This window comes from Oncorhynchus kisutch, linkage group LG21 (assembly GCF_002021735.2).
Source record: "Oncorhynchus kisutch isolate 150728-3 linkage group LG21, Okis_V2, whole genome shotgun sequence".
Classification (NCBI taxonomy): domain Eukaryota; kingdom Metazoa; phylum Chordata; class Actinopteri; order Salmoniformes; family Salmonidae; genus Oncorhynchus; species Oncorhynchus kisutch.
In genome coordinates this window covers 15,304,802-15,331,757 of record NC_034194.2, presented here as the reverse complement: position 1 = coordinate 15,331,757, position 26,956 = coordinate 15,304,802, and the positions used below count along the sequence as shown (strand labels likewise).

General features: G+C 44.2%; 1 protein-coding gene across 19 annotated transcripts in view; it reads right to left on the bottom strand.

Moving 5' to 3' along the window:
• Positions 1-26,956, bottom strand: part of LOC109866705 (TGF-beta-activated kinase 1 and MAP3K7-binding protein 2) — a 70,075-nt gene that overhangs the window by 5,101 nt on the left and 38,018 nt on the right. For 10 of the 19 annotated variants that reach the window (XM_020455498.2, XM_020455501.2, XM_020455505.2 and 7 more), the window contains exons 2-5: positions 5,243-5,441; positions 3,430-5,137; positions 1,669-1,829; positions 892-982 (exon numbers count right to left, since the gene is read on the bottom strand). In XM_020455498.2, the coding sequence (XP_020311087.1) occupies positions 892-982; positions 1,669-1,829; positions 3,430-5,137; positions 5,243-5,344 (2,062 nt within the window). In that variant the 5' untranslated portion in view covers positions 5,345-5,441. Of the gene's footprint in view, positions 1-891; positions 983-1,668; positions 1,830-3,429; positions 5,138-5,242; positions 5,442-15,855; positions 16,086-26,956 lie in introns of those variants that run through there. The other 9 variants (XM_020455508.2, XM_020455510.2, XM_020455511.2 and 6 more) reach the window with 5 other exon arrangements.

Genomic DNA, 26,956 nt, shown 5'->3' with positions numbered 1-26,956 from the left:
TCTGTAAACAATTGTTTGAAAAATTACGTGTGTCATGCACAAAGTAGATGTCCTAACCGACTTACCAAAACTATAGTTCGTTAACAAGAAATGTGTGGAGTGGTTGAAAAACGTGTTTTAATGACTCCAACCTAAGTGTATTTAAACTTCTGACTTCAACTGTACATGCAACAGTCACACATACAGCAGCAACTGTGTAGGAGTCACAGACCAATAAAGCAAGAGACTGCAGTCTAACACACAAAGACAAATAAAGAACTCAGAAAACAAAGCCATGACTCTTTACTCTTCACAAATCCATCTATTGAATAGAAGCCATATTCAATTCTGAGCCACCTTAAATTCTCCATTCACCTGTGTGGCTGTGCTAGCTGGTGTATTAATCCTGTCGGCCGTGGAGAGCGGCCAGGTGGGCTATAAATCCCTTGTTACCAACCAGCAACAGGATGCAATTCAGGAAACAACTGGTAGTTAACATTACAATGGCAGCACCTTGACTGCGTGTGCCGAGGGGATGTGACCAGACCAGGCCTGGCAGAGGCAGACAGACCTACTACTGTACAGCTGTACTGAACACAGGTCATGCTTCCCCGCTCTGCTTCGCTCTGTTATAGTCCACATTAGTTTCCCCTCTCTGACTCTCTCGCTCTCTCTACAGAGCTACCCATTATAACATACAGAAATATGACTAAACAATGAAATATGACGACCCGGGCTATACGAAGGAGCCGATCTTAAAGCAACAAAGACAGCACGTTAAAACACCATGAACACACTGGACGTACAGCACATGCATGCACACCACACACAGAGAGCTGGTGTCACGTTCATCCCAACACCGGCAAGCACGCTGACAAAGCGCACCCCACGAAACCAAGCCGAGCTGCCTACCTCTTGTTTGAAGATCGATTTCTTTGGTTAAAAGGTCGATGTCAATCTGCAGTATCCTGTTTTTGCATCGTAACTGCTGCATTTCCTCAATCTGATAAGAGAGAAGGGAACAGGGTCATATAAACCGCCATTTACAGGCAGGCAGCAGCATGGTATGCTGATGAGGCACAGTGGAGGAGTAGAGAGACTGAGAGCCTCGGCACATGCTGTTCGGTACAGACTCACAACACAAGCCTGTAATAAGTCAACGGAGGTGCACGGAGCCAAGTGGGCTAACAGTGTCAGGAAGAGAGTTATCTCCAGGTCTTCCTGGCCTAGTGAATACACATAAAACACAAGAGCTACTGAGTTCAACTCCAGGCTTTTAACTTTAACCTTCCACGTCCGCGGCCCTGACTAACACACAGTGATAGTTGACTCCAAAAAAATGCTGATTCAACAGAAAACTCAGAGCACCACTTGATTTGCGGTCTGATATAGTTCAATAAACCCACAGCTGCACGCTTAACGTAAACCTGACATTGGGTGAAAAAACGCAAAGGGAGGGTGTGTGTTTTTTTAATTGCCCCAAAGAATCATGGTTTCCTTAGAAAATACATTAAATACACCACGCGACTCAGGAGCGTATTGTTGAGTCAAATTGCCGAAGACCTCTAGTAAAGACAGTTGAATACAGCTGCTGCACACGGAAAGGAACATTGATGTTCTCGTCGCTGTAGTATCTCTCTGTGGGAGAGTAGTGTGTGTAGTGGGAGAGCAGTGTCTGTGCGGACTTACCGAGGGGATTTGGGACTGGGAGTTGGATCGTTCTAGCCGTCTCCTAGTCAGGTCATTCTCCATCTCGTTGACCTCCTCTTTTAGCTTCTCCAGCGTCCTCTTTTTTAACTCCAGCTCATGCCACAGCCGGTCCATACGGGCCTTCTGGTGAACCAACAGGGCTACAAGATACATAGTACACATTAACCCTGTGACATGGGGACAGACTGATGGCTTATCTCTGACTGCTGAAGTACATGCCTACAGCACGGGCTTATGGTGTGTTTGAAGAACCGCAAAAGCTAGATACATTTCCCTTTTGGAAATAACGCTACGTGCAGTGGGGCTGAGTAAGAATCATACAGTAGCATAATCGTTCTTCATTTCATGGCCTATTTTAGAAAGGGCTTCTGGGGGAGTGAACAATGATCCCGGGGAAAAACTTGCTCAAAACACATCCTAAGAAGTGTTACATTGTCTTATAACGCATTCATAACATGCTTGGTCTTATAACGCATTCATAACATGCTTGGTCTTATAACGCATTCATAACATGCTTGGTCTTATAACGCATTCATAACATGCTTGGTCTTATAACGCATTCATAACATGCTTGGTCTTATAACGCATTCATAACATGCTTGGTCTTATAACGCATTCATAACATGCTTGGTCTTATAACGCATTCATAACATGCTTGGTCTTATAACGCATTCATAACATGCTTGGTCTTATAATGCATTCATAACATGCTTGGTCTTATAACGCATTCATAACATGCTTGGTCTTATAACGTATTCATAACATGCTTGGTCTTATAACGCATTCATAACATGCTTGGTCTTATAACGCATTCATAACATGCTTGGTCTTATAACGCATTCATAACATGCTATGAGGAAATTAGCCGTCCCTGCTTTAATTCATTCATTCCCTACACAGAAAGACCAAATTAAACAACAAACATAATACCCCCCCCCCCCACCACTCAGAAGTAGGCTTTGTGTTTTTCCAGGCAGACGAGGAATGCATGTAGAGGGCTGCAGTGAAAGATAAGGGTCAGAAGGCACAGCCTCAGGGCCGGTGAGAGAGAGTAGAAGCCCCACAGTAGTCGCAGCAGCAAGTAAGCGTCTAGCAAAGGCCACAGGCACCGACTTGCACGTAATCCAGTCAAAGTCCAAAAAAGGAAACGCTGCGCTCCAACACATTTGACTCACACTGCCGCAGTCCAAGGGCTGTCAGCGCAAACCCAGCATTATAGCAGCCCACTCATGCTCCAATCACACCCCTCCCCTATGCGAGTCACCTTCAACAATTCATCTGCTCCCTCAAATCAGGCTGAGATGAAGCAGGGTTTTAAGGCCAAGAGGTTTTTAATGAGACAAACGTAGACGCAATTTGGCTTAAAAAAAATGCATTAGTGTCAATATTACAGAAATCAAAGTTAAAAGCAGGCATAAACGATACGCAATAGTCAAATGACTTTCTTGGCAGAATGCAGTGGAAAAGGCATTTACTACTGGTGGACAAAAATGCATTCTATTCCTTACTGTCATGGGGGAAAGTTATTCTCAAAGTGGATGTTATGTCTCTTTGGCCACTTGACTTTTGTTGCACATGTGACTGAGGGATAGCATAGTTCAATTTAAACAATTGCACAACTAACTGTATCCGGATGTGTGTTTGTGGGTGAGTGTCTATACTTCCTAGTGACAGACCGTGACTGTCGACAAAGCAAAGCAGCTAACGGCTGAGATTTTAGTAACCCTGATCCTGTCTTACCTTGTGTGTATGCAGCGTCGTCTGAACCCATGCTGAGTCTGCGTGGCTCGCTGGGCCTCTCCCTGTATGCAGACAGAGGGTCTGAGAGATGATGGGGCTCTGGCTCCACAAAATGGTGGTCTGACGGGAGGCTGAGGAGGTTGGTGGCCTCAAAGGTAGGGGAAACGACACCAGGGGACACTGCTGGGGGCTTGTTGGGGGACACTGTGATTTTGAAAGTGTACTTGGTGTTGGGCTGGGTGACCACCACCCTGGGCGAGGTGGCCGTGCCTGCCCCTCCCATAGACGCGCGGGACTTGGGTGGGTGGTGGTGGATGTAGGCGGGGCCCATGCTCACCTGGCCCCCCATATTCCGGGCCCCCTGCGACCCGTGCGGAGGAGGTTGAGCAGAGATGTAGACGGTTGGAGGATTTCTGCCTCCACCGTCATCGTTATTAGCAGTAATGTAAAACTTGGGCTGGGAGCGAGAGCCGGTTGGGACCATGACGGCCTCGTCAGAGGGGGTGGTAGTAGCAGCGGTGGGCGGGCTGGCAGAGATGTAAACAGTGGGCTGGCTGCGGCTTAGGCCCGGGCCTCCGATGGACAGGGGCGTAGTGGTGGTGCCAGGGGCTGCCCCGACAGAGGAGGAGGATGACGGGCAGGAGGAGGAGGTGGAGGAGTTGGAGCGGGGGCTGCTGCTGGTGCGCAGTGTGGTCGTGGTGGAGTTGCTCCTCTGAGGAGATTCAAGTTTGATCTCTATCTGGTTCTTGCGCGGTCCGGTGGAGATGTTCTGGATGTTGTACTGGCTGAAGGAGGACATGCCAGAGGGCATGACCGAGGACGAGGCACCAGAGGAGGAGGCCTGACCTCCAGAGGGGGCCTGGAGGATAGAGGGGGCCTGTGGGTTGGTAGGGGAGCTGATGGGCATGTAGACATGGGAGGTCTGGTGGCCCTGTGACTGGTGCTGTGAGGTATGTGAGGAGCCGTGCTGGTGCTGCTGGCAGGAAGGGCCTGTCCGGGAGCCAGGCAGTGAGGTGGGATGGGAGATCTGATAGATCTGCTGCTGGGGCTGGGAGGTGGGGCTATACTGGGCCCTGCCAGCCTGCTGCTGCTGGCTTTGCCGGGTCGTACCGCCGGGCTGGGTCACATAAGGCCTGATGTAGATAGAGTTACCCTGTGGACTGCTCAGTCCAGACTGTGTATGGGGCCCGCCGTGTATGTGCAAAGAGGTGGGGGTGTTGCGTCCCGTCTGGATGTTGGGGGCCAGAGTGACGGTGATGGGGTTGAAGCGGGGCGTCTGCTGGCCATGATGGCCCATGGACTGCCCTTTGCCCCCCAGCTGGTAGAGTCCCAGGTGCTGGGGCGGCTGGGGCTTGCGCGTGGGCTCCATCACGGCAAACACATTGAGGCTGGAGGGTGCCTGCACAGGGGCTGACTGGGGCTCCTGCTGGAAGAAGTCACTGTTGGGGGTCTGTCCTGTCTGGAGGGGCCCGTCACTCAGGCTGTGGGACAGAGTCCTGCTGCCGTTCATCCTCAGGCCGTCCCGTCCCGGGGCCGCATGCACATTTTGAAACTGAGACTGCAGGCCCAGGTTCAGCTGGGTCATGTGATTGCGGAGCCTGATGAAGCTGGGGTCGTCGTTGTTGCTGAGGTTGCCTCCTTCGCTGTACAAGTACCCTGGGCTCACCTGAGACAGGTACTCACAACAGGCGTCCAAATTGTTGTCGTTCTGAGGAAAAGAGAAGCTTCAAAATCAGTCATTTGTGATATATCAGCTAAATATATTTTGGTGGGTAAAACCTATGGATTGGAAAGGAGGCTACCCCAGACTCACCTGCAGAACACACTGGGAAACAACACCCTCTGGAACTTCAGGGAACTTCTGGCGCAGGTCGTGCAAAACCCGGATGTCAATCTGGTGGCTTCCCTGGGCCATTCGTGTACTGCCAGGTCAGGACTGCTCTGCTCGCTCCGTTCAGCACACTGACGACGCCTCAGTGGTGGCAGCACCTCAGCCACAACTTGAGCATCTTCTGGAAAACAGACGCTTCGGTTAGTCGCCCCAGTTGTAACTGAACAGACACACATGTAGCAGTTTCTGGGTTTCCCTACTACTCTCATACACACCCTCTCTTGGTCTACACAGAGTAAAGAGACAGTGTGTACTGTACCGGTACCAGTCTGTGTTTTGAAAGTATGTTAATGACAAGGTAGGCCTATGCGTGACGCAGTGACAGGGAAGGAGCACACAGCAGCCTATTCAAACTTCATACTGGTGAAAAAACACCCGTCAGACATTTTGAGGTCGCCTGTTTCATCACAGTGGGGGGAGCTCTCAAAACAATATTTCAGAAATCCTTTTTAAAATAGGAAAGGCTTTCATTTTCACAGCCCTTCCCCTCCCCAAAATCATCTTAATAAAAGAGTAGGAAACCACCTCGGACTATTGAGGAAGCAAAAGCCTTTCCAACCGATCTTAATGTCAACATTGTCTTATTAAGGACAGAGCAGACCCAAACAGTAGCTCCCAGAACTGTAGCAATCTGCACACGATCGTCAGTTAAGTCAATGCTACAGAGGAGCTTTGAGGCAAGCAAAAAAACACCGCTTTACCTCCGACAGACCAGCGTCATTCACACTGAGCGACAGGGCCACACGGTGTGGATGATGCTGACCTTCTCAAGAGCACGGAATTGAGGGTCTTTTGACCCTGGTGAATATTTAGCCTAGATATACAGAGTCGAGGAGAATAGTGGATGTTCACGAGAATAGCACGGTGTAGCTTGGTGAATGTCTTTCGCACATGCCCACACTCTGGAGCTATTTCTAACCGCACTCAATCAAAACGTCCTCGAGCGGGAGGCTCAGAATTTGCCAATTCAAAACATTGTGCTATAGGCCCCGAAAAAACCTGCAGAGATGAATCCAGTGTGGGTGGAGGATGAGCATTCTGGATTCTCTCAAAGTTATAGGTCCCTTGATGGTAATCCAATCCATCAGATTGGACGTTGGGCCAAATTAAATCCAGAAGCGACTTTAAAAATATTAAACACAAAGTATGACCGTCTGATAAGAGGAGTGAGACATTGCAGCTTTGAGGCACATTACTCCTGTTGTGCCAAGGAAATGACATAGCAAGTAGCAGTGCTGTCTTATCTGAGCTGGGAGCATGTGTAATGTCATAACTGAGGAGATGTCAATCTGGATGACAAAACATCCCACCAGAACTGATGATAACAGTGGGAGGAGTCACAGGGCTACTGTCAGAAGAGGGAGCCAGCAGCAACAGGGCTCTGGAACAGCCTGAGACTGACTCAAACGAGACCGGCTGGGATAACATCTGAAAACTGGCAGGATATTGACTTGGATGATACAATGAAACAACTAGCCCGATCGTGACACACTATTGCAATGTGTCCTCACATGAGAAAAACGTGTAAATCATGTTTCAGAGAGTGAGACACAGAACAACAAAGGCTGGGTACATCATTTTCTTTCAGCCCAGGCACTCAAACTGTCAGTCAATGCCTTCTTTTGTCCTTTGCAATACAAGGAAATGGAAGGTTTTGCAATCACACCAACCAGACTGAAGAATTCATTTCACTGCATAAAAAGATGAGCAAAGGAGTAAGCAGGAAGGAGAGGCTCTCTCTGCAAATACAAACTAGAGGAATATAAGTTTGCCATATCACAGATTACATGTTTGGAGAAAACGTAACCACCTCCAGCTAATAAGGTCTATGGAAAACAAGGCTTTGATGTTTCAATCACCGAGCCAAAGCTGGGGCTCCTCAACACTACTAACGCAAATCTACCTAGTGTGATTTAGAAACAGGAGCATAGGTCAGCCCAAAGGGCATAGTGGTGAACTCTTATGATCCACTATTCAGGCTCTTCTCGTAGGCTGGGCTGCAGGACTAGTCTGTCTGTGGGAAAGGAAATTCACTACTTGGCAACTGACCCAACTACAGGTCAACATTGTGGTTAGAGTTTTTTTCCAGCCGTCAAAAAACAAAAAAAGGTCCACACTTCCTTATTGCACATAATTACAGCCCAAAAAGAAAAGGCCCTGGTTTGGCTCAGCTTCACAGCCACTCCTGGGCCTGTGGAGGGAGGGAGCAAAGGGGGGGTGGTCATAGGTCCTGAGAGGAGAACTATGGAACCAGAGAGATAAATAAACAAAGCTCCCATTGCAGAGCTGTTATTCCCAGTGCCAGAGCACTGACCCGCAGCTCCAGGCTAATTTCTGGAGGTAACAGCCCCTGCCACGCTCTTGTCAATGGACTCATTCACTCAGTATGAGTGGGTGCACCATAAAAATGTCCGCTTCAATTAGAGAAAAAATGTAATGGGTATTAACGATCAATGCACGGGAGCCTTAAGTGGAGAGATTGTAACTGGACACAGTGCTGTCACAGCATTCCTGACATTATTATTTATTTATTTAACCTTTATTTAACTAGGCAAGTCAGTTAAGAACAAATTCTTATTTTCAATGACGGCCTAGGAACAGTAGGTTAACTGCCTGTTTAGGCAGTTAACCTACGACAGATTTGTACCTTGTCAACTCGGGGATTTGAACTTGCAACCTTCCGGTTACTAGTCCAACGCTCTAACCGTGGGCTACCCTGCCGCCCCACATTAAAAATATATTCTAAATATATCCGCCCCACATTATATATTCTAAACAAACAAGTTATAGCCTACTTCATCTATGTCATTTTGTGTCCATATGGAGATGATGAATGCAACTTTGTTACAACCTGAGGTGTGTTACTTTCCTGATCTGGTGTGTAGCTGCAGTAGGTAAAGTTCACAGCTTCTATAAATGAGAACCTGGAGGGTTGTAGGTCCAAGGTAACCCTATTTGTGGGGATCAGATATCATGATATATGGCCAGCACATTTTACTCTGATTGATAGAAAATAGAGGCCCACTACGCAGCCAGCCAGCCTTTCCCTCCATCAGTGCCCCGTGCCTAACACACCTTTCAACACGGCCAGTCCCCTAGGTTAAACCAGCTGGTACATCTTCTGGTTTATGCCATCGACACGCCAAGGCCATTACCACGGTGAAAATCCCTATAAATCCCACAGTCTTCAATCAGAGCAGTCCTCTGCAGCGTCAGGCACCAGGCAGCAACACGGCCTGGAATGTCTAACTACCTCGCAGTCCAGCGAAATTTAAACAAATAAAGGGACTAATTGGCAGTGGACGCTCTGAGGCCTGCTGGCAGGGGCCCCAGTACTCCAGTGTGGCCACGTGGTACACACACACACACACACACGCACGCTACCGTGCAAACACACATCTGCTGTGGGTCAAGGTACGACGACCGAATCATTCACTTCAATATTTGGGGCCAAGCACAATTGTGAACAAAGGAGTGTTGTCAAATCCTCAAAATCAGTGCTACACCTGAGAGCTTCAAGGCCTCATTCAACAACCCAACATTTCTAACTATCCAAGGAATATTTGAACATTGGAGTGAGTACAAGAAATCCTATTCCAAATACACTGAGTACACAAAACATCAGGAACTCTTTCCATGACATAGACTGACCAGGTGAACCCAGGTGAAAGCCCAGGTGATGCCCCCTGTTAAATCCACTTCAGTGTACTGTAGATGAAGGGGAGGAGACAGTTTAAAGAAGGATTTTCAAGAGACAATTGAGACATTGATTGTGTATGTGTGCCATTCAGAGAAGGCACAAAATATTTAAACTGGGTATGGTAGGTGCCAGGCACACTGGTTTGAGTGGGTCAAGAACTGCAAAGCTGCTGGGTTTTTCACGCTCAACAGTTTCCTGTGTGTATAAAGAATGGTCCACCACCAAAAAGACATCCAGCCAACTTGAGACAACTGCGGGAAGCATTGGAGTCAACATGGGCCAGTAATCTCTGTGGAATGCTTGACACCTTGTAGTCCATCCCAACTATTGGAGGCTGGTCTGAGGGGAAAAGGGGATGCAACTCAATATTAGGAAGTGGTTCCTAATGTTTTGTACACTCAGTTGTATATTAAGTCCATTTAAGCAGCAGCTCATCTGAGAAATATTAGTTCATGTTTTAATATTTACAAAAGAGTCCCATTTTGATGCACTGTGGTTCAGACCACCGTCAACAGCTTGTCTTAAAGGGTAGGTAGGAAGCATGAGTTTTTAGTCACCAAAGTAACAACACAGTGTGGTCAAAGACTTAGTAACTTAGTTGTTGTCACGATCTGGTTACCTATAACTACACTGCTCAAAAAAAGAAAGGGAACACTAAAATAACACATCCTAGATCTGAATGAATGAAATATTCTTATTAAATACTTTTTTCTTTACATAGTTGAATGTGCTGACAACAAAATCACACAAAAATGATCCATGGAAATCATATTTATCAACCCATGGAGGTCTGGATTTGGAGTCACACTCAAAATTAAAGTGGAAAACCACACTACAGGCTGATCCAACTCAGTAGTGTGTGTGGCCTCCACGTGCCTGTATGACATCCCTACAACGCCTGGGCATGCTCCTGATGAGGTGGCGCATGGTCTCCTGAGGGATCTCCTCCCAGACCTGGACTAAAGTATCCGCCAACTCCTGGACAGTCTGTGGTGCAACGTGGCGTTTGTGGATGGAGCGAGACATGATGTCCCAGATGTGCTCAATTGGATTCAGGTCTGGGGAATGGGCGGGCCAGTCCATAGCATCAATGCCTTCCTCTTGCAGGTACTGCTGACACACTCCAGCCACATGAGGTCTAGCATTGTCTTGCATTAGGAGGAACCCAGGGCCAACCGCACCAGCATATGGTCTCACAAGGGATCTGAGGATCTCATCTCGGTACCTAATGGCAATCAGGCTCCCACTGGCGAGCACATGGAGGGCTGTGCGGCTCCCCAAAGAAATGCCACCCCACACCATGACTGACCCACCGCCAAACCGGTCATGCTGGAGGATGTTGCAGGCAGCAGAACGTTCTCCAAGGCGTCTCCAGACTGTCACGTCTGTCACATGTGCTTGGTGTTAACCTGCTTTCATCTGTGAAGAGCACAGGGCGCCAGTGGCTAATTTGCCAATCTTGGTGTTCTCTGGCAAATGCCAAACGTCCTGCACGGTGTTGGGCTTTAAGAACCCCCCCCCCCCCCCCCCCTGTGGACGTCGGGCCCTCATACCACCCTCATGGAGTCTGTTTCTTACCGTTTGAGCAGAAACATGCACATTTGTGGCCTGCTGGAGGTCATTTTGCAGGGCTCTGGCAGTGCACCTCCTGCTCCTCCTTGCACAAAGGCGGAGGTAGCGGTCCTGCTGCTGGGTTGTTGCCCTCCTTCGGCCTCCTCCACGTCTCCTGATGTACTGGCCTGTCTCCTGGTAGCGCCTCCATGCTCTGGACACTACGCTGACAGACACAGCAAACCTTCTTGCCACAGCTCGCATTGATGTGCCATCATGGATGAGCTGCACTACCTGAGCCACTTGTGTGGGTTGTAGACTCCGTCTCATGCTACCACTAGAGTGAAAGCACCGCCAGCATTCAAAAGTGACCAAAACATCAGCCAGGAAGCATAGGAACTGAGAAGTGGTCTGTGGTTATCACCTGCAGAACCAGTCCTTTATTGGGAGTGTCTTGCTAATTGCCTATAATTTCCAACTGTTGTCTATTCCATTTGCACAACCGCATGTGAAATCTATTGTCAATCAGTTCCTAAGTGGACAGTTTGATTTCACAGAAGTGTGATTGACTTGGAGTTACATTGTGTTGTTTAAGTGTTCCCTTTATTTTTTTGAGCGGTGTACAAACATAGTTATGTTTTGGGTTGTTTACATATTTATTAACTTATTTACAGACATCTTCTAAACTACCCACAATTTGTGTCGTCACGATACCAGAATTTAGACTTCGATACCGATACCAAGTTTAGTGTAACGATACTCTATACCATCGTGATACTCGATACCAAAACGATACCCCAAAAATAAAAAACGTATTACCCAAAGTCACAGAATGGCACTTGATCCAGACAGATCAACTCTCGCTACTGCTCTGTTCAACTGTTGGGCATCTTTTGAGTTCAATATCATTACATTAGAACATTTGTAAGTACATTTGTTTGAGACAGCCATGTACGCATTCATTAATAAATGATACAATCATACAATAAATTTGACTTTGTTTTTACCAATCTAACTACAAAACAACAAAACTTGTAAATCTCTATTGATAAACTGGGTAAATCAAGATGTATCTTAGGTCTATTCCCAATACAGGTGAATGCCTATTACTCACTCGGAATATGTGCATGCATTGAGTTATTGAGCTTGTTTTATCTGATTTCACGGGGCTACAGATGACAATGTTTTCCATTTAGGACTTATTTTACTGGAAACTGCTAGGAGAACATATTATTTTATTGTACTGATCAACAACATTTGCATAGAAGAAGCAATCTTTTATTTTATAAAAATATGCGCTCTCTCTCAGGCTGTGGAATCTGACTTCGTGGCTATGGAATCTAGTGGAAACCAAACGAAGGTGAGGGAGACGAGGAAGTGAATGAGCTTAGGTGGCGAGGGAGACAAAATTAATTAATCACGTTTTTTGGTGACAATCAGCTTCGAAATCCGTATATTTTGCATTATGGTTAGCATTTTATCACAAACAAAGTACTAGGGTAGTGAACTCTGCCGTAAGCTAGCAAGGAAAGTTAGCCTACAATTAATACTGGAAGCTACCGGTGTCGTCTTGCATTGTAAAAGCATTCTAGCCTTTACGGACATTGTTTCAACATTTCTGCATGCGGTGTCGCATTATTCAAGTATGTTAACATCTGTGCAGCCTGAGTGGGGAGCTAACAGCAGCCCAGACAGCTCTACCAATGAATGAGCAAGTGGAGCAGGCCCTTAGCTCCACTTCTTAGCTCTGTAGAGGCTGCGTCAATAACAGACGGGATCCTCTCAATCACGAGACACATTTGACAGAAGTACTGAACATAACAAAAATTCTAGTACCTAATGTTTTGTACACTCGGTTGTATATTAAGTCCATTTAAGCAGCAGATCATCTGAGAAAAATTAGTTCATGTCTAAAATATTTACAAATTAGTCCCATTTTGTTGTACTGTGGTTCAGACCACCTTCAACAGCTGGTGTACCTCAGATTACAGCCAGGATGGAAACAGCTCATCTTAAAGGGTAGTTTTTATTTACCAGCTTTTACTCATGTAGTTAGCATGTTGGTAGGGCTAACGCTAGCAGGCTAGTTGGCTAGAGACCTTGCAAGCTGATTTGTAACTGTAACGGCTCTCATTTGTAGAATGAAGAGTGGACCAAGGCGCAGCGTGGTATGTGCACATCGTAACATTATTGATGACAGCAAACAAAATAACAAAGTCAAAAAAACGAAAGCGCACAGTTCTGTCACGCTACAGAAACTAAACAGAAAACAAGATCCCGCAAAAGGAAAATGACAACTTATATATGATCCCCAATCAGAGACAACGATAGACAGCTGCCTCTGTTTGGGAACCACACTCGGCCAAAAACAAAGAAATAGAAAACATAGACTTTCCCACCCGAGTCACACCCTGACCTAACCAAACATAGAGAATAATAAGGATCTCTAAGGTCAGGGTGTGACAGTAACAATAAATTCATAAAGTATTTGCTTGTAAATTGGGTGAAAATGTAATTGAAACCAGTGGAAACTATTGGTTTAATTTGAGGTTATACATTTAAAGTTATTTCTGTAGGAGTTAACATTATAGAGAATAGGCTGGCTTGCCGGGTCCTCCATATTACGTCACACCCCCGCAAAAATATTTTCCGGCATGACTTCAGACATGACTTGAGGTGTAACTTTGCATTGGGACCTGATGCGTATATTAATGCCAATCCATAGGTTACATGTGGTTACGTTTATGCTACCTACCCTTTAAAGCTTGGTGTACCTCAGATTAAATCCATGATGGCAACAAGCTGAAGCCAGGCACACAGAAGGGACTAACTCGCTCTCTCTCTAACACACACATGTTCATATTCACCCGCCCACGCACACATGCTCACACACACACATACACACACACACACACACACACACACACACACACACACACACACACACACACACACACACACACACACACACACACACACACACACACACACACTTCGTCTTCTGGAAGCATGGAACTTGACCCATTCTTTAACATAGATATTGTTTTGATTCAACACTGTGAGGAACTTTCACCTTCACGAAAGGATTTTGAAAGCTTAAGCCTGAATGGAAACTTCATTGAGGTGCCTGGTCTTATTAACAGAGAAGCATTTATACAGCAAAGACCTCACAGAGCCTCCCCTCTCGAAAATCAAGGTGGTTTACCACTACATTAATGTCATATTGTTAAACAGAATGAACATCTAGACTTTAAGAGAGAACACACTGCACTGAATGTTGATGTGCCGATTATCTGGTGTTCGTTTCGGCTTGCTGACTGCGTGGTGTGTTTTGGGGACCACCTGCAGATAGCGTCTGACTGATGACATTTGCTCGCGTTTACATGTAGAATCGGTTTCCCTGTCGGGACAAAAAAATGATACTTTAGGTCAATCAGAGAGCACGAGTGGGGAGCGTAAAGGACAGCCAACAAGAAGTAAAAGAGGCTACTTTTCCAGGTGACATCTACCCCTTTGCAGCTTGCTAAATGAGCCAGTCACACTTCACATGCATTGTAGGCAATGGGATGGTAGCTAGCTAAGTGCCCAATGCACACAACACTAAATAATTCCTCAAAGCTAGCTAGCTGGCCACTGTAGCTCCAGGTAACTGCCAAAATAATGGAACACTTGAATAAATGAGGGATACAGTATATTGAAAGCAGGTGCTTCCACACGTGTGGTTCCTGAGCTAATTAAGCAAATAACATCATGCTTAGTTAGGGTCATGTATAAAAATGCTGGGCATGCCATTATTTTGGCTACGATCATGGCTTATGCCCCTATAGGATGACAATGGATGGGGGATCCACAGGGCACGAGTGGTCACTGAATGGTTTGATGAGAATGAAAACATATGTAAACCATATGCCATGATCGTTTCAGTCACCAGATCTCAAACACCTATGGGAGATTCTGGAGTGGCACCTGAGACAGCCTTTTCCACCACCATCAACAAAACACCAAATTATGGAATTTCTCGTGGAAGAATGGTGTTGCATCCCTCCAAAGGTGCATTGAAGCTGTTCTGGCTCATGGTGGCCCAACGCCCTATTAAGACACTTTATGTTGGTGTTTCCTTTATTTTAGCAGTTACTTGTAGTATTGACATTATAATTAAATCACAATGGATTAGATTCCATGAAGTAGCTGCCTGTGTTAACTGCAGTGTCTTTGGCTAGCTAGCTATGTTGTGCTGGCTAGCGAATTACATGCTAACCGTTTAGTTAGCAAAAAATGTGGCTATGGGCTGGCATTGACAGTATGGGGAATTAGAGGGAATTAAATTGTTTGTTGTCGTCTTGCTAATAAGTTATCTAGCTGTGGCTATCTGGCTAGAATCAACAAGTGCTTTCTACAACGATAGCAATATTAGCGCTGCAAGCTAGTTAGCTAACATTGGCTACCTACAAAGCAACACATACAGGGAAACTAAGCTCAAGAATGCAACGCTACTGCCACCTTCTGGTTTGGAGCTTTTTAACAAGGCTGTCGGCTTCAAGGTCTGTGCTATGTGAACACAAACTGATTGACTGCCAACCCTCTGTTCGGAAGTACTAAGTACTCTCGGCAAGAAAATGTTTGGCAATCCTACCGGTGTGTCTCAGTCCTAATAGAAAGTACGATCACACGACTACATTTTTAGCAAAAACTAAAACCAGACTATCTCATATAGAATTCGTATCTAGAATCTCTTGCCAAACTAATATATATCTACACAACAGTATGATTCTGCGGGTTTTTTCCTCTATGTACATTGACACTTTAAATGTAAGCGTTTTTTTAACACACATGCAGTGCACAAATGATTATCGTTTTAAACCTCTGTCATTACGGATAAAAAAATCAATCTACTGTATAACCCAACAAATCGATTAACAACATGCAGACTAGACCTACATGTTCCCATTTCACATACACGCGAGTAACTGAAGAGCTTTTGTTCCAAGCCAGGTCTTCAAAGCAGAACCATACCCTACTCAACTGTGCCATGAAGCTAGGGCCTCACGCTGCACATAGAACTGTTGGATCAGCTCAGCTTTGGCACAACCGTTGGAAGATAGGCTGATCTTTTAGTTGCCCACAAACAGGGGTAGACGGTGCTGAATAAAACAAAATATTCAGCACCACAGCCTGGTTGATTGGAAGCAGGCAAGGGCACCAGCTCCCCAGGTCAACCAAACCCTCCCCCTCTCTGGGCAACGTGGGAAACTGTGAGGTCTCACAAACACAAACACAGACGAACCTGAACCTCCATTACACTTCTTGTCTTCGTGAGCATTCAAAGGGGTTGTCAATTGTCACTGTTTGTTTTCCTCTGTAAATAACATGGAAAAGCTGCCTGGCAGGTTGTGTCTTTCCTGACCGTATAAGGAATTAGCAGTAGGGGAAGGGGGATTTAAAAGCGGTAAGTGGGTGAAGCTCTCTTCCAGGCGCTTGCTGCAGCTTGCTTTTCAGTGTGTGTGTGTGTCTCTCTTACACAACAGGCTCAATCACTGGTTCACTCCCTCCACCTCCTCCCTCCCCTTACTCTGCTCCTCCCCCACCTCTTTAACACAACATTTCTGTGGGCAACAAAATGCCGAGTTCACCTAGCAGCCACTTGGAAGTGGAAATGCTGTTGCATTCCATCAATGAGTATTGACAACTGGGTTTAACCTGCAGTTATCTGGATACAAGGGGTAACTGGGTTGTGGACAGGGTCATCTTTATTTATGTTTTATTTTTTTATTTAGCCTTTATTTAAATAGGCAAGTCAGTTAAGAACAAATTCTTATTTACAATGACAGCCTACCAAATGGCAAAATGTATACTGCGGGGAAGGGGGCTAGTATTAAAAATAAAAATATAGGACAAAACACACATCACGACGAGAGACACCACAACACCACATAAAGAGAGACCTAAGACAACAACATAGCATGGCAGCAACACATGACAACACAGCATGGTAACAGCACCACATGACAACAACATAGTAGCAGCACAAAACATGGTACAAACATTATTGGGCACAGAGAACAGCACAAAGGGCAAGAAGGTAGAGACGATAATACATCACCCGAAGCAGCCACAACCCAGACTATTTGAATTGCCCCCCCCCTCTATTTTACACCGCTGCTACTCTCTGCTGTTATCATCTATGCATAGTCACTTTAATAACTCTACCTACATGTACATATTACTAACTGGTGCCCCCGCACATTGACTCTGTACCTGTACCCCGCTGTATATAGTCTCGCTATTGTTATTTTACTGCAGCTCTTTAATTACTTGATATTTTTATTTCTTATTCTTATCCGTATTTTTTAAAACTGCATTGTTGATTAGGGGCTCGTAAGTAAGCGTTTCACTGTAATACACCTGTTGAATTCAGCACATGTGACAAATAAAATTTGATTTGATTTGACTATCAAGAGTGTCCATGATTGAGTCTTTGAATGAAGAGATGGAGATAAAACTGTCCAGTTTGAGTGTTTTTTGTAGCTCGTTCCAGTCGCTAGCTGCAGCGAACTGAAAAGACGAGCGACCCAGGGATGTGTGTGCTTTGGGGACCTTTAACAGAAGGTGACTGGCAGAATGGGTGTTGCATGTGGAGGATGAGCGCTGCAGTAGTAGGTATCTCAGATAGGGGGGAGTGAGGCCTAAGAGGGTTTTAGAAATAAACATAAACCAGTGGGTCTTACAACGTGTATACAGAGATGACCAGTTTACAGAGGAGTATAGAGTGCAGTGATGTGCCCTATAAGGAGCATTGGTGGCAAATCTCATGGCTGATTGATAAAGACCATCTGGCCGCACGAGCACACCCTTACCTGCCGAGCTATAATTACGTCTCTGTAATCTAGCATTGGTAGGATGGTCATCTGAATCAGGGTTAGTTGGCAGCTGGGGTGAAAGAGGAGCGATGACTATAGAGGAAACCAAGTCTAGATTTAACTTAAACCTGCAGCTTTGATATGTGCTGAGAGAAGGACAGTGTAACAGTCTAGCCATACTCCCAAGTACTTGTATGAGCTCTAAACCTTCAGGAGGTAGTAATCACACCGGTGGGGAGAGGGGCATTATTCTTACCAAACCACATCACCTCCAAAACAAAGGTATTCAGAACAATGTTAAGGGCAGAGAAACCTTGTTGGACACAACTTTGTTGTATATCGTTTAACATTAATTCCAGGTAGGGAATTATAACAACTGCATATAAATGGATGAGAGAGCTTCCTACTGCCCAAGCTATGTTGTTGTTGTAAATTGAGAAGAGCGTGGGGCCTAGGATTGAGCTTTGGGGTACTCCCTTGGTGACAGGCAGTGGCTGAGACGGCAGTGGCCGACACAGCAGATGTTCTGACTTTATACACTGCACTCTTTGAGAGAGGTAAATAGCAAACCAGGCCAAAGGCCCCTCAGAGACACCAATACTCCTTAGCCGGCCCACAATAATGGAAAGGTCTACCGTATCAAAAGCTTTGGCCAAGTCAATAAAAATAGCAGCACAACATTGCTTAGAATCAAGAGCAATAGTGACATCATGTAGGACCTCTAAGGTTGCAGTGACACATCCATAACCTGAACGGAAAACAGACTTCATTACCAGAGAGAATACTATAGACATCAAGAAAGCCAGTCAGTTGATTATTGACAAGTTAATCCAACACTTTTGATAAGGGCAAAATAGAAATGGGCTTATAACAGTTAGGATCAGCTTGATCTCCCCCTTTGAATAAAGGACACACCGTGGCTGCTTTCCAAGCAATGGTAACCTCCCCACAGAGGAGAGACAGGTTAAAAAGGTCAGAGATAGGCTTTGCGATGATAGGGGCTGCAACCTTAAAGAATAAAGGATCTAAACCATCTGAACCAGATGTTTTTTTGGGGTCAAGTTTAAGGAGCTCCTTGAGCACCTCAGACTCAGTGACTGCCTGCATTTAACATTGTATAAACTACAATCTTGATCCCTATGGACAATAAACCCAACAATACTATTTCAGAGCATAATAATGTTAAGACATATTATGACAAGACGTTGTTGGAAAACTAGAAACCGGTCTTAACTAGATATGTGTGTCCTCTTTTTGCTCAGCCCATTAGGCAGGGCTCTAGACTGCGACCATTTAGTTAGCTTCTTCCAAAATCAAGCTTCGCTTGGTAACAGCAGAGAATCCCCTCCTGGATCAAAAGCCTTGCTGTCAAATATTTGTTTTGTGCATGCAGTAATGACCTGGCCTCCACAATCACCCAACCTCAACCCAATTGAGATGGTTTGGGTTGAGTTGGACCGCAGAGTGAAGGAAAAGCAGCCAAGTGCTTAGCATATGTGGGAACTCTTTCAAGAATTCCAGTTGAAGCTGGTTGAGAGAATGCCAAGAGTGTGCAAAGCTGTCATCAAGGCAAAGGGTGGCTACTTTGAAGAATCTCAAAAATAACATATATTTTGATTTGTTTAACACTTGTTTCGTTACTACATGATTCCATATGTGTTATTTCATAGTTTTGATGTCTTCACTATTATTCTACAATTTAGAAACTAGTAAAGATAAAGAAAAATCCTGGAATTAGTAGGTGTGTCCAAACTTTTGACTGGTACTGTAAATACAATAGCCTAATTGTCAACCCAAAATGCATGACAATCACTGGATTAGGTTGCACATACAAATATTTTTTTTATCACAACATGAAATTACTTACTTCTTGAATACCATCTCAGTAGTTTATTACCCTTTTTAATAAAGCACTGTGAATGACTTTAAGATGATCAAAACATTTGGTGTGACCAAATCATGTTCTGGTGCCACCAACTGAAAATCTTTTCCACCAGGGGAAAATGTTAGTCTGGGGCCCTGACATTAGGTGATTGTAGATGTGCAGGTCAGGCGTTCACCCTACAGCTGGGCGTGATTATGTCGGTCTACAGGCACAGTTTATGCAATAACAATAGTTCCCCCGGCCTGGCCTGTGGCACTGATCTCACTGCTCAACCGAGCCAGGCTGGGAAACAGTTTGGTTCAGGTCAAATGGAGACAACCTAGATGAGTATAACCTAGACGGCTCTGATTACTTCATGACTTTAGGCTTGTCATGCTACTCTCTTGCAGGCCTTGTGTTCAATAAACCACTGATGAACATGCTGGGTATTCCTTGCGGCATAGGCCTAAATAAAACCAATCAGTAAAATGGGCTCAGTAAAATGAAGCAAGCATCTGTCAAACACTATTACAATAGTAGAGGATTCAACTCATTCAGCCAAACCCAGTCTTTTAGTTTTTATCAGACACTTCTCCTGGCCTACAAGTGTTGAATCTCAAGTCAACATACTAGCACTTTCACTGGATTCTACCCACACACTCAGACATACTTACATTTACACTCCAACACACACACACACACCTTCACACACTCCACATCCACTGCTGATGCTCTGTTTATTATCTATCCTGATTGCCTAGTAATTTTTACCCATATCTACATGTAGATATTACCTCGTACCCCTGCACACTGACTTGGTGGTATATAGCCTCGTTACTGTTATTTATTATGTTACTATTTTTATTTGCTTATTTTATTTACTTCTTAACTCTCCATTATTGGGTTAGGGGCTCGTATGTAAGAGTTTCACGGTAAAGTCTACACCTGTTGTATTCGGCTCATGTGACAAATAAAATTGTATTTGATATGCAAACAGATGAAAAATCAACTATCGATAATTACAGAAAGAGCACCCCTAGAGAGCTATTATATCTACCTAGTAAAATATGTAAATGTATTTCAGAGTAAATAAATAAACTCAAGTAAATGTAAAAAATGCAGGACACATCTGGTCTACATTTCTGGAATTACTGACAGAAAAATGAAATTAACATTTAACACAACCGGCATAATTTCCAATTATCTTTGCCACGGAGGTCGTAAATAAGGCATTGCTCTGCATCATCGGGTGGTTTCGACTCTGCATGAGTACCGTGGCTGTGGCAAGGAACCCGAGAGGTGAAAATGTTCTGCATTACTTCTGAATTAAAGAGAACCCTGTGCATACTGGATTTACATGCACACCAATCAGGGTAAGGCACAATCACTAATACGCTGACTGGTGTAAGCAGTTTCCATGGATGTTTTTTCAGCCAACAGCCATAGAAATCCCAAGACATGGAAGAAATACCTAGACTAAATCTAGCCTACTTGTCCTTTAGAAAATACAATATTCATCCTCCTGCCAGTGCCATCACAGGAATAAAGCCAAAATGTTGACAGACATTTATTTTTTATTTAACCTTTATTTAAGTAGGCAAGTCAGTTAAGAACAAATTCTTGTTTGCAATGACGGCCTTCCAAAAGGCAAAAAGCCTCCTGCAGGGACGGGGGCCTGGGATTAAAAATAAAAAATAAATACAATATAAATATAGGACAAAACACACATCACAACAAGAGACAACACAACACTACATAAAGAGAGACCTAAAGACAACAACATAGCAAGGCAGCAACACATGACAACACAGCATGGTAGCAACACAACATTTTAGCAGCACAAAACATGGTGCAAATATTATTAGGCACAGACAACAGCACAAAGGGCACGAAGGTAGACAGCAATAGATCACACAAAGCAGCCACAACTGTCAGTAAGAGTGTCCATGACTGAGTCTTTGAATGAAGAGATTGGGATAAATCTGTCCAGTTTGTGTGTCTGTTGCAGCTAGTTCCAGTCACTAGGTGCAGCGAACTGAAAAGACGAGCGACCCAGGGATCTGTGTGCTTTGGGGACCTTCAACAGAATGTGACTGGCAGATAAAATGAAGCTTTCATGCACTGATCACCAGTAAAAAAAAACAATATTCAGCGTGCCACCAAACAACCAGCCTTGCCAAATTGAATTTATATACATAATTATACAGGGGACATTCAATTTATATTTTTGCTTCCGCAATAAACATTTATGAGTCAATGCTTCAGGCTGCTTTATTTATTTCCATCCCTTCTGAGTAGAAAAAGTCATAATCTCATAAAGAAAGCGTCCAATAAAGGGCTATCTAGGATCTATTTTAGGGACAAAAACACTCACTAAAATGCTCTGTTTGAAAGTAGAAACCATTGCTATTGTTATATAATAACTTGAATGGATAAAGAACTAGAAGCAGGCCTAATCTGGGACTGAGACATATGGGAGGAATTCAGGAGACACAAAAGCAAGTAAAAAGACTGACATTTGTAATTCTACCACCCATGTCATTATCCTTCCAAAGTCCCACCAGCTGCTGTCAAACAGCAACACAGTTCAAACGTCTCCCCAATTGAATCAACGCTGGAAGTTAATTTAAGACCCGACAGATATCGCTTGTGTATTTCTGAGAGGACCATGTCAATCAGACAACAGCTAGGACTGGGCCTACGCACCAGAGGATTCCCCATATCCATTGTGGAAAATTTGAGTCCTTGTGAGGAGACAGACCTATGTAGCCAATTTCATAACGCTACATGACCCAGGATGGGGGCATACGCTTTCAAAGTTTGCATTTTAAATCGTTGTTGTCTTGCCACCAAGTGGCCAATTGGCAAGACATTGCATTAGAGGGTGTGGCTCTTGGCCCTTTACCTTCATGCCAAGATGCACCCTCCTAGGCCTTACCATCTCACAATAATTTTTGTGAACATTTTGGAACCGGAATGGTAATTATCAACACCAACAAATACAATAAGGTTGCAACTCAACTTTCCTGCTTAAACCCCTATTCATTTATTAATTGCCTTCAAACAGAAACTATTGTACAGATATCCTTAATAGGGCCGGGATGATACCAGTATCGTGGCAAAAAAACAAAACACAAAGCAGATTTAACTTCTTTAGGAAAACAGCCCTAATGTTGGAAACAAACATCATTATGCTGTCATCCAGTCACATTTAGCTATAAAACACAATATGTTACATACAGCAGGTATTTTCAAGGACCAAAGAGTTTGGCCTGCTTTGTGTTTTCATTTTTGCCATGGAAAAAATATTGCAATACTGGTACCATCACAGCCCTAACCATTATGGCGATTTGCATATCGCTGGATTTCAGCATTCACCAATATTTACTGTCCCAGTCCCATGTAGTCTGAATGCTGCCCTTTCATCAAGCCTTAAAAGCATGGGGAAATGTAGTGTGCACCAGAGTAGAGCTCTGGTATGAGATTGTGCAACCATCCTCCACCTCTGCAGCTGTGTGGCCTGAATGCTCCTTATTTCTGAAGACCCACCCCCCCCTCCTCCTCTTAAAGGCAGTATATGTCAAGACCACAAGCTAAGCTCGAAATAGAAACTTCAAAAACACAAAAATCTTAATCCTAAACCACTAATCTCTTTGTTTTGTTTCTGCCAAAAAGTTAAGTACATTTGAATTAAGAAAAGAGGGTGTGACGAATCTTTGGAGTAAAACTGAATATGTGAAAATATAGCCTCGCAACAACATTAATTGTCAGCTGATAAGACCGAACAGACTCTCATTTAGCAGGTAAAACATATAGCCTAAGTTTACAAACTAAGACTAGAGACAGATTAGGTTTTCAGAGTAAAAACTATAAAGCATTTGGGCATAGAGAGCTAGCAGCTACTTACTGAACATAAATCCTTATACTTTCTTTCACACCTTATTAGGACAGTAGCCTATACTTACAATGATGGTTGGAGCCAGATCTTAAGAAATAGTTGGCAATCAATTGATGACATTGCCCCTCAAAAATGTGATATGGATACGTCTTAAAAACAGTATTTCTGCAGAACTTGGTGTGGAATTCAATTCACTGAACCAATCCAAAGCAAATGTTTTGTGAAGTGCAAAAACAAAGCCTCAAAGTTGAAATACACATCCTAATCTACACTGCATAGTCCTACACATCAACCAGTTTGATGCCTGGTTGCTTTATGTCACAGTATAGTAACTTCAGCAAGAGGATCTTAACCTTCTGAAGAAAAAAAACGCTGAATATCTTCTTTTAGCAAATCCCTTTCTGCTCCATATATTGTTATTTATGATACCCACCACGGCAAGTCGATGCAGATCCGGCTATATTTGGACAGTGTCTCAGACCAATGAGAAAATCCTATTTTCAAACATTCAAACATTTTAGTGCATCAAGGGCAGAACAATAGGAGTTGAACAACACAGACTGTCTGAGACAGTGAGCTCTAAGCTAGGAGATGGGCCTAGTTGGAGTCTTGCTGAGCTTCAGGAAGGACGCCAGACGGATAGGAGTGTTTTCCGGTGGCTTCTAGACAGAGCCCAGTGATGCAGCTGGAGACAGAGGTCTTTCCCCCCAATCCTCCAATCTCCTCTGGAGACATGCCTGGTCTGAGAGACCCATACAGAGGTGCTCTAACATCCTGGCCCACACCCTCAGGGAGAGCTTACAAAGCGGGTGGGGGCATCCACAACAGCCAGTGTAGTAGGTGCATTGTAGTAAACTTATGGCTTTGAAATACAATGAAGAAGAGTTATGTGGTAGGCAGACAGTCAGTGCTACTATGCCTCCAAGTACACAGGACTGCAATGTAACGAAACAAATAGGTTATTAAGTGGTACAGTATATTATATAGTAGCCTTTGGTGTAACACTCAAACCCATTGTATAAAGCTTAATCATAAATTAACTTTGTCTTTGGAGAGAATACCCACAGAAAGGTGACAGGAGTGTGAACACAATGCGGCTGGCTGCTTGTCATGTCACAAAGAAAGACAGTGGTGAATTGAAGAAAGCAGACAAGTATGTGAAAACCGATCTATGATAGCTGTGAGGTTTAGCAGGACAGGGGTGGGCGGGAGAAGGAGAGGGCAAAAAAAAAAAGTACAGAAACTGTTGGTTCAGATAGATTTTCTGACAGAAGTTTCAAAGGCTGCTCAGCTTCACTGGCCCTCTGCCTAGCAACAGATTCCTCCGCTACATGATTCACAATTACAGATTATTTGCTGGCTGGGGGCCATGGAGACGACCCCCTGTTACTAAGAGGGGCAGATTTAGGGATTTGGAGGCCCTAGGCAAAGGCAAATCTTTGTAATGGTTTTTATAGTAAAGATCTAATTTAACAGTAAAATGATTTTAATTTAAAAAAATGCAGGACCTTTGAATGTGCCATGAACACAACCAGTTATGAAGTTTTCATCTGATTGTCAAACAAATTACTTCAAAAAGTAGGTTACCCTCGCACGTACATCCAAAACAATTCCAGCATCCGAACAATGCGCTGTGCACCAGCCAACCTTCCTTCCATTCTCCAGCGGCTGAAACTATCTCACCGGAGAAAGCATCTGAGTGAGGAAACAGCGCCCCTCTGTCTTACTATATGTAGCCCATGTATCTGATGCTATCTGGCCAAAAAGAGTATGACATGCCATACTCTTTTTGCCCAGACATTATCAGATACATGGGTTACACATACTGTGCATGTCCTCTGCCTCAGCAGCACCTGTCTTTTTACTAAACAACTTGTGTATTGTATCCACCTAGGGCAGGGTCTCCCAAACTTGGTCCTCGGGACCCCAAGGGGTGCACGTTTTGGTTTTTGCCCTAGCACTACACAGCTGATTCAAATAATAGGGGTAAACCCAGGGAAGTTCATGGCAAAAAACATAGCCTTATAGGGGTGGAGATCAGGGTTTACGTTAGCTGGTAATAGCCGGAATTTTGACGATTTTTTGTGTGTGAATATCTGGTAAATATGAGTATTTTTTATTTAACCTTTATCTAAATAGGCAAGTCAGTTAAGAACAAATTCTTATTTAAAATGACGGCCTACCCCGGCCAAACCCTAACCCGGACGACGTTGTGCCAATTGTGTGCCGCCCTATGGGACTCCCAATCATGGCCGGTTGTGATACAGCCCGGAATCGAACCAGGGTCTGTAGTGACACATTTAGCACTGAGACGCATGTGTACAATACATTTATTATGTATCTCTTTTAACACATACAGATACAGAGCCTTTGAGTGGAAAATCTGTCAGACAGCGGAAGACCTGCTGCTACAACATCTCAAACACCAAATGCATAGGCAACGGAAGGCAGGCTTCATCAGCCTGTCTCACACCACTTTGCAATGGAGGCCGTATGCATTTTCAAAATATACTTAACCTGAAGGTTTTACGACATATGAGGCATGTCTTCTTACTTTTCTTCACAATAGCCTATCCAAAATCAGACCATATACACGGATAACTATCATTGTCCAGTAGCCAAAGGCACAATACGAGTCCTAATATTACCAACACATGCTAGTTATTTGCATATTAGATCTCCCATCTTTCAAAATTTCTAACAAATATTTTAATTTCTGTCACATGAACCAGTGTGCTCTTGACAAGAGTTTTCCCGCTAATTTCATTATGCACGTAGCCTACTGCCTTGTGCGCACTGCTGTTCTTATAATATGAAGAAATAATAGTTTATCAACATTTTAAGCTGCATTTTCGGATCTTTTGAATCAGGCTCAGTGCTTGAATTTTTTTTTAAATGTAGCCTAGGCCTACTGGTCGTTGACATAGGCTAGAGATTTTGCTGTTCGTTACTCATCTTGTTGACTGAGGAAAAGCAAATGTGGACAGTTGTTCTAACATCTTTAAAGTCAGCATCAGAATTCAGTAAGAAGGACCGCACATCGTTGCATCTTCGACTTGCATGTTCTGTTAATATGAATTACCATAATCGTATGTGATTTCTGTCATTTTGAGCACCGTTGGTGGACGCCCTAATAAGATTACGCACCCAATGCATATGGGCCCTGTGAATTTCCTCAAATGTCCAGTAAATTAAAATTCTGCATGTCAAATGTCCAGCGCCACATATTCATAATGAAAACCCTGGTGGAGACCTGGTGTAAATCAGTGATGCTTCACCACCCGTCAAACCAACCAAATGCCTCACTAGGGCGGACCTCTAATAGTGCTCACTAGATTAGTGTCATAGGTGCAGCAGTGCGTGACGTAATCTATCTACAGTTTATGGTGAGGATGGCAGGGAAATCGCCGATTTAAAACCCCATCAAAATATGTTGATGCACTGCATGTCGATGTTGTGTATAGAGCACACTTCTGGCTTTTTTCCATTTTCTGCAATGTTGCAAATGAACAACTCTCTGTAAAAATGTATCCTTCCCGGTCTGAAAACAGTGAAAAAGATAACATGTAGCACCAACGGGCATGTGGGGGGAGGGTTCTTGAAATGTAACATCCAATCAAAATCTTGCTCCCAGCGGACCATTCAAACCGTTTTTGCAATACAAAATTCTCCGGACCTCCAATGGATGCTTGACAGCGACGTGATTTTGGAGGTATGGCAATGCGAGACTACTACTAAGCTAACATATGTCATTGTTTTAAATGGT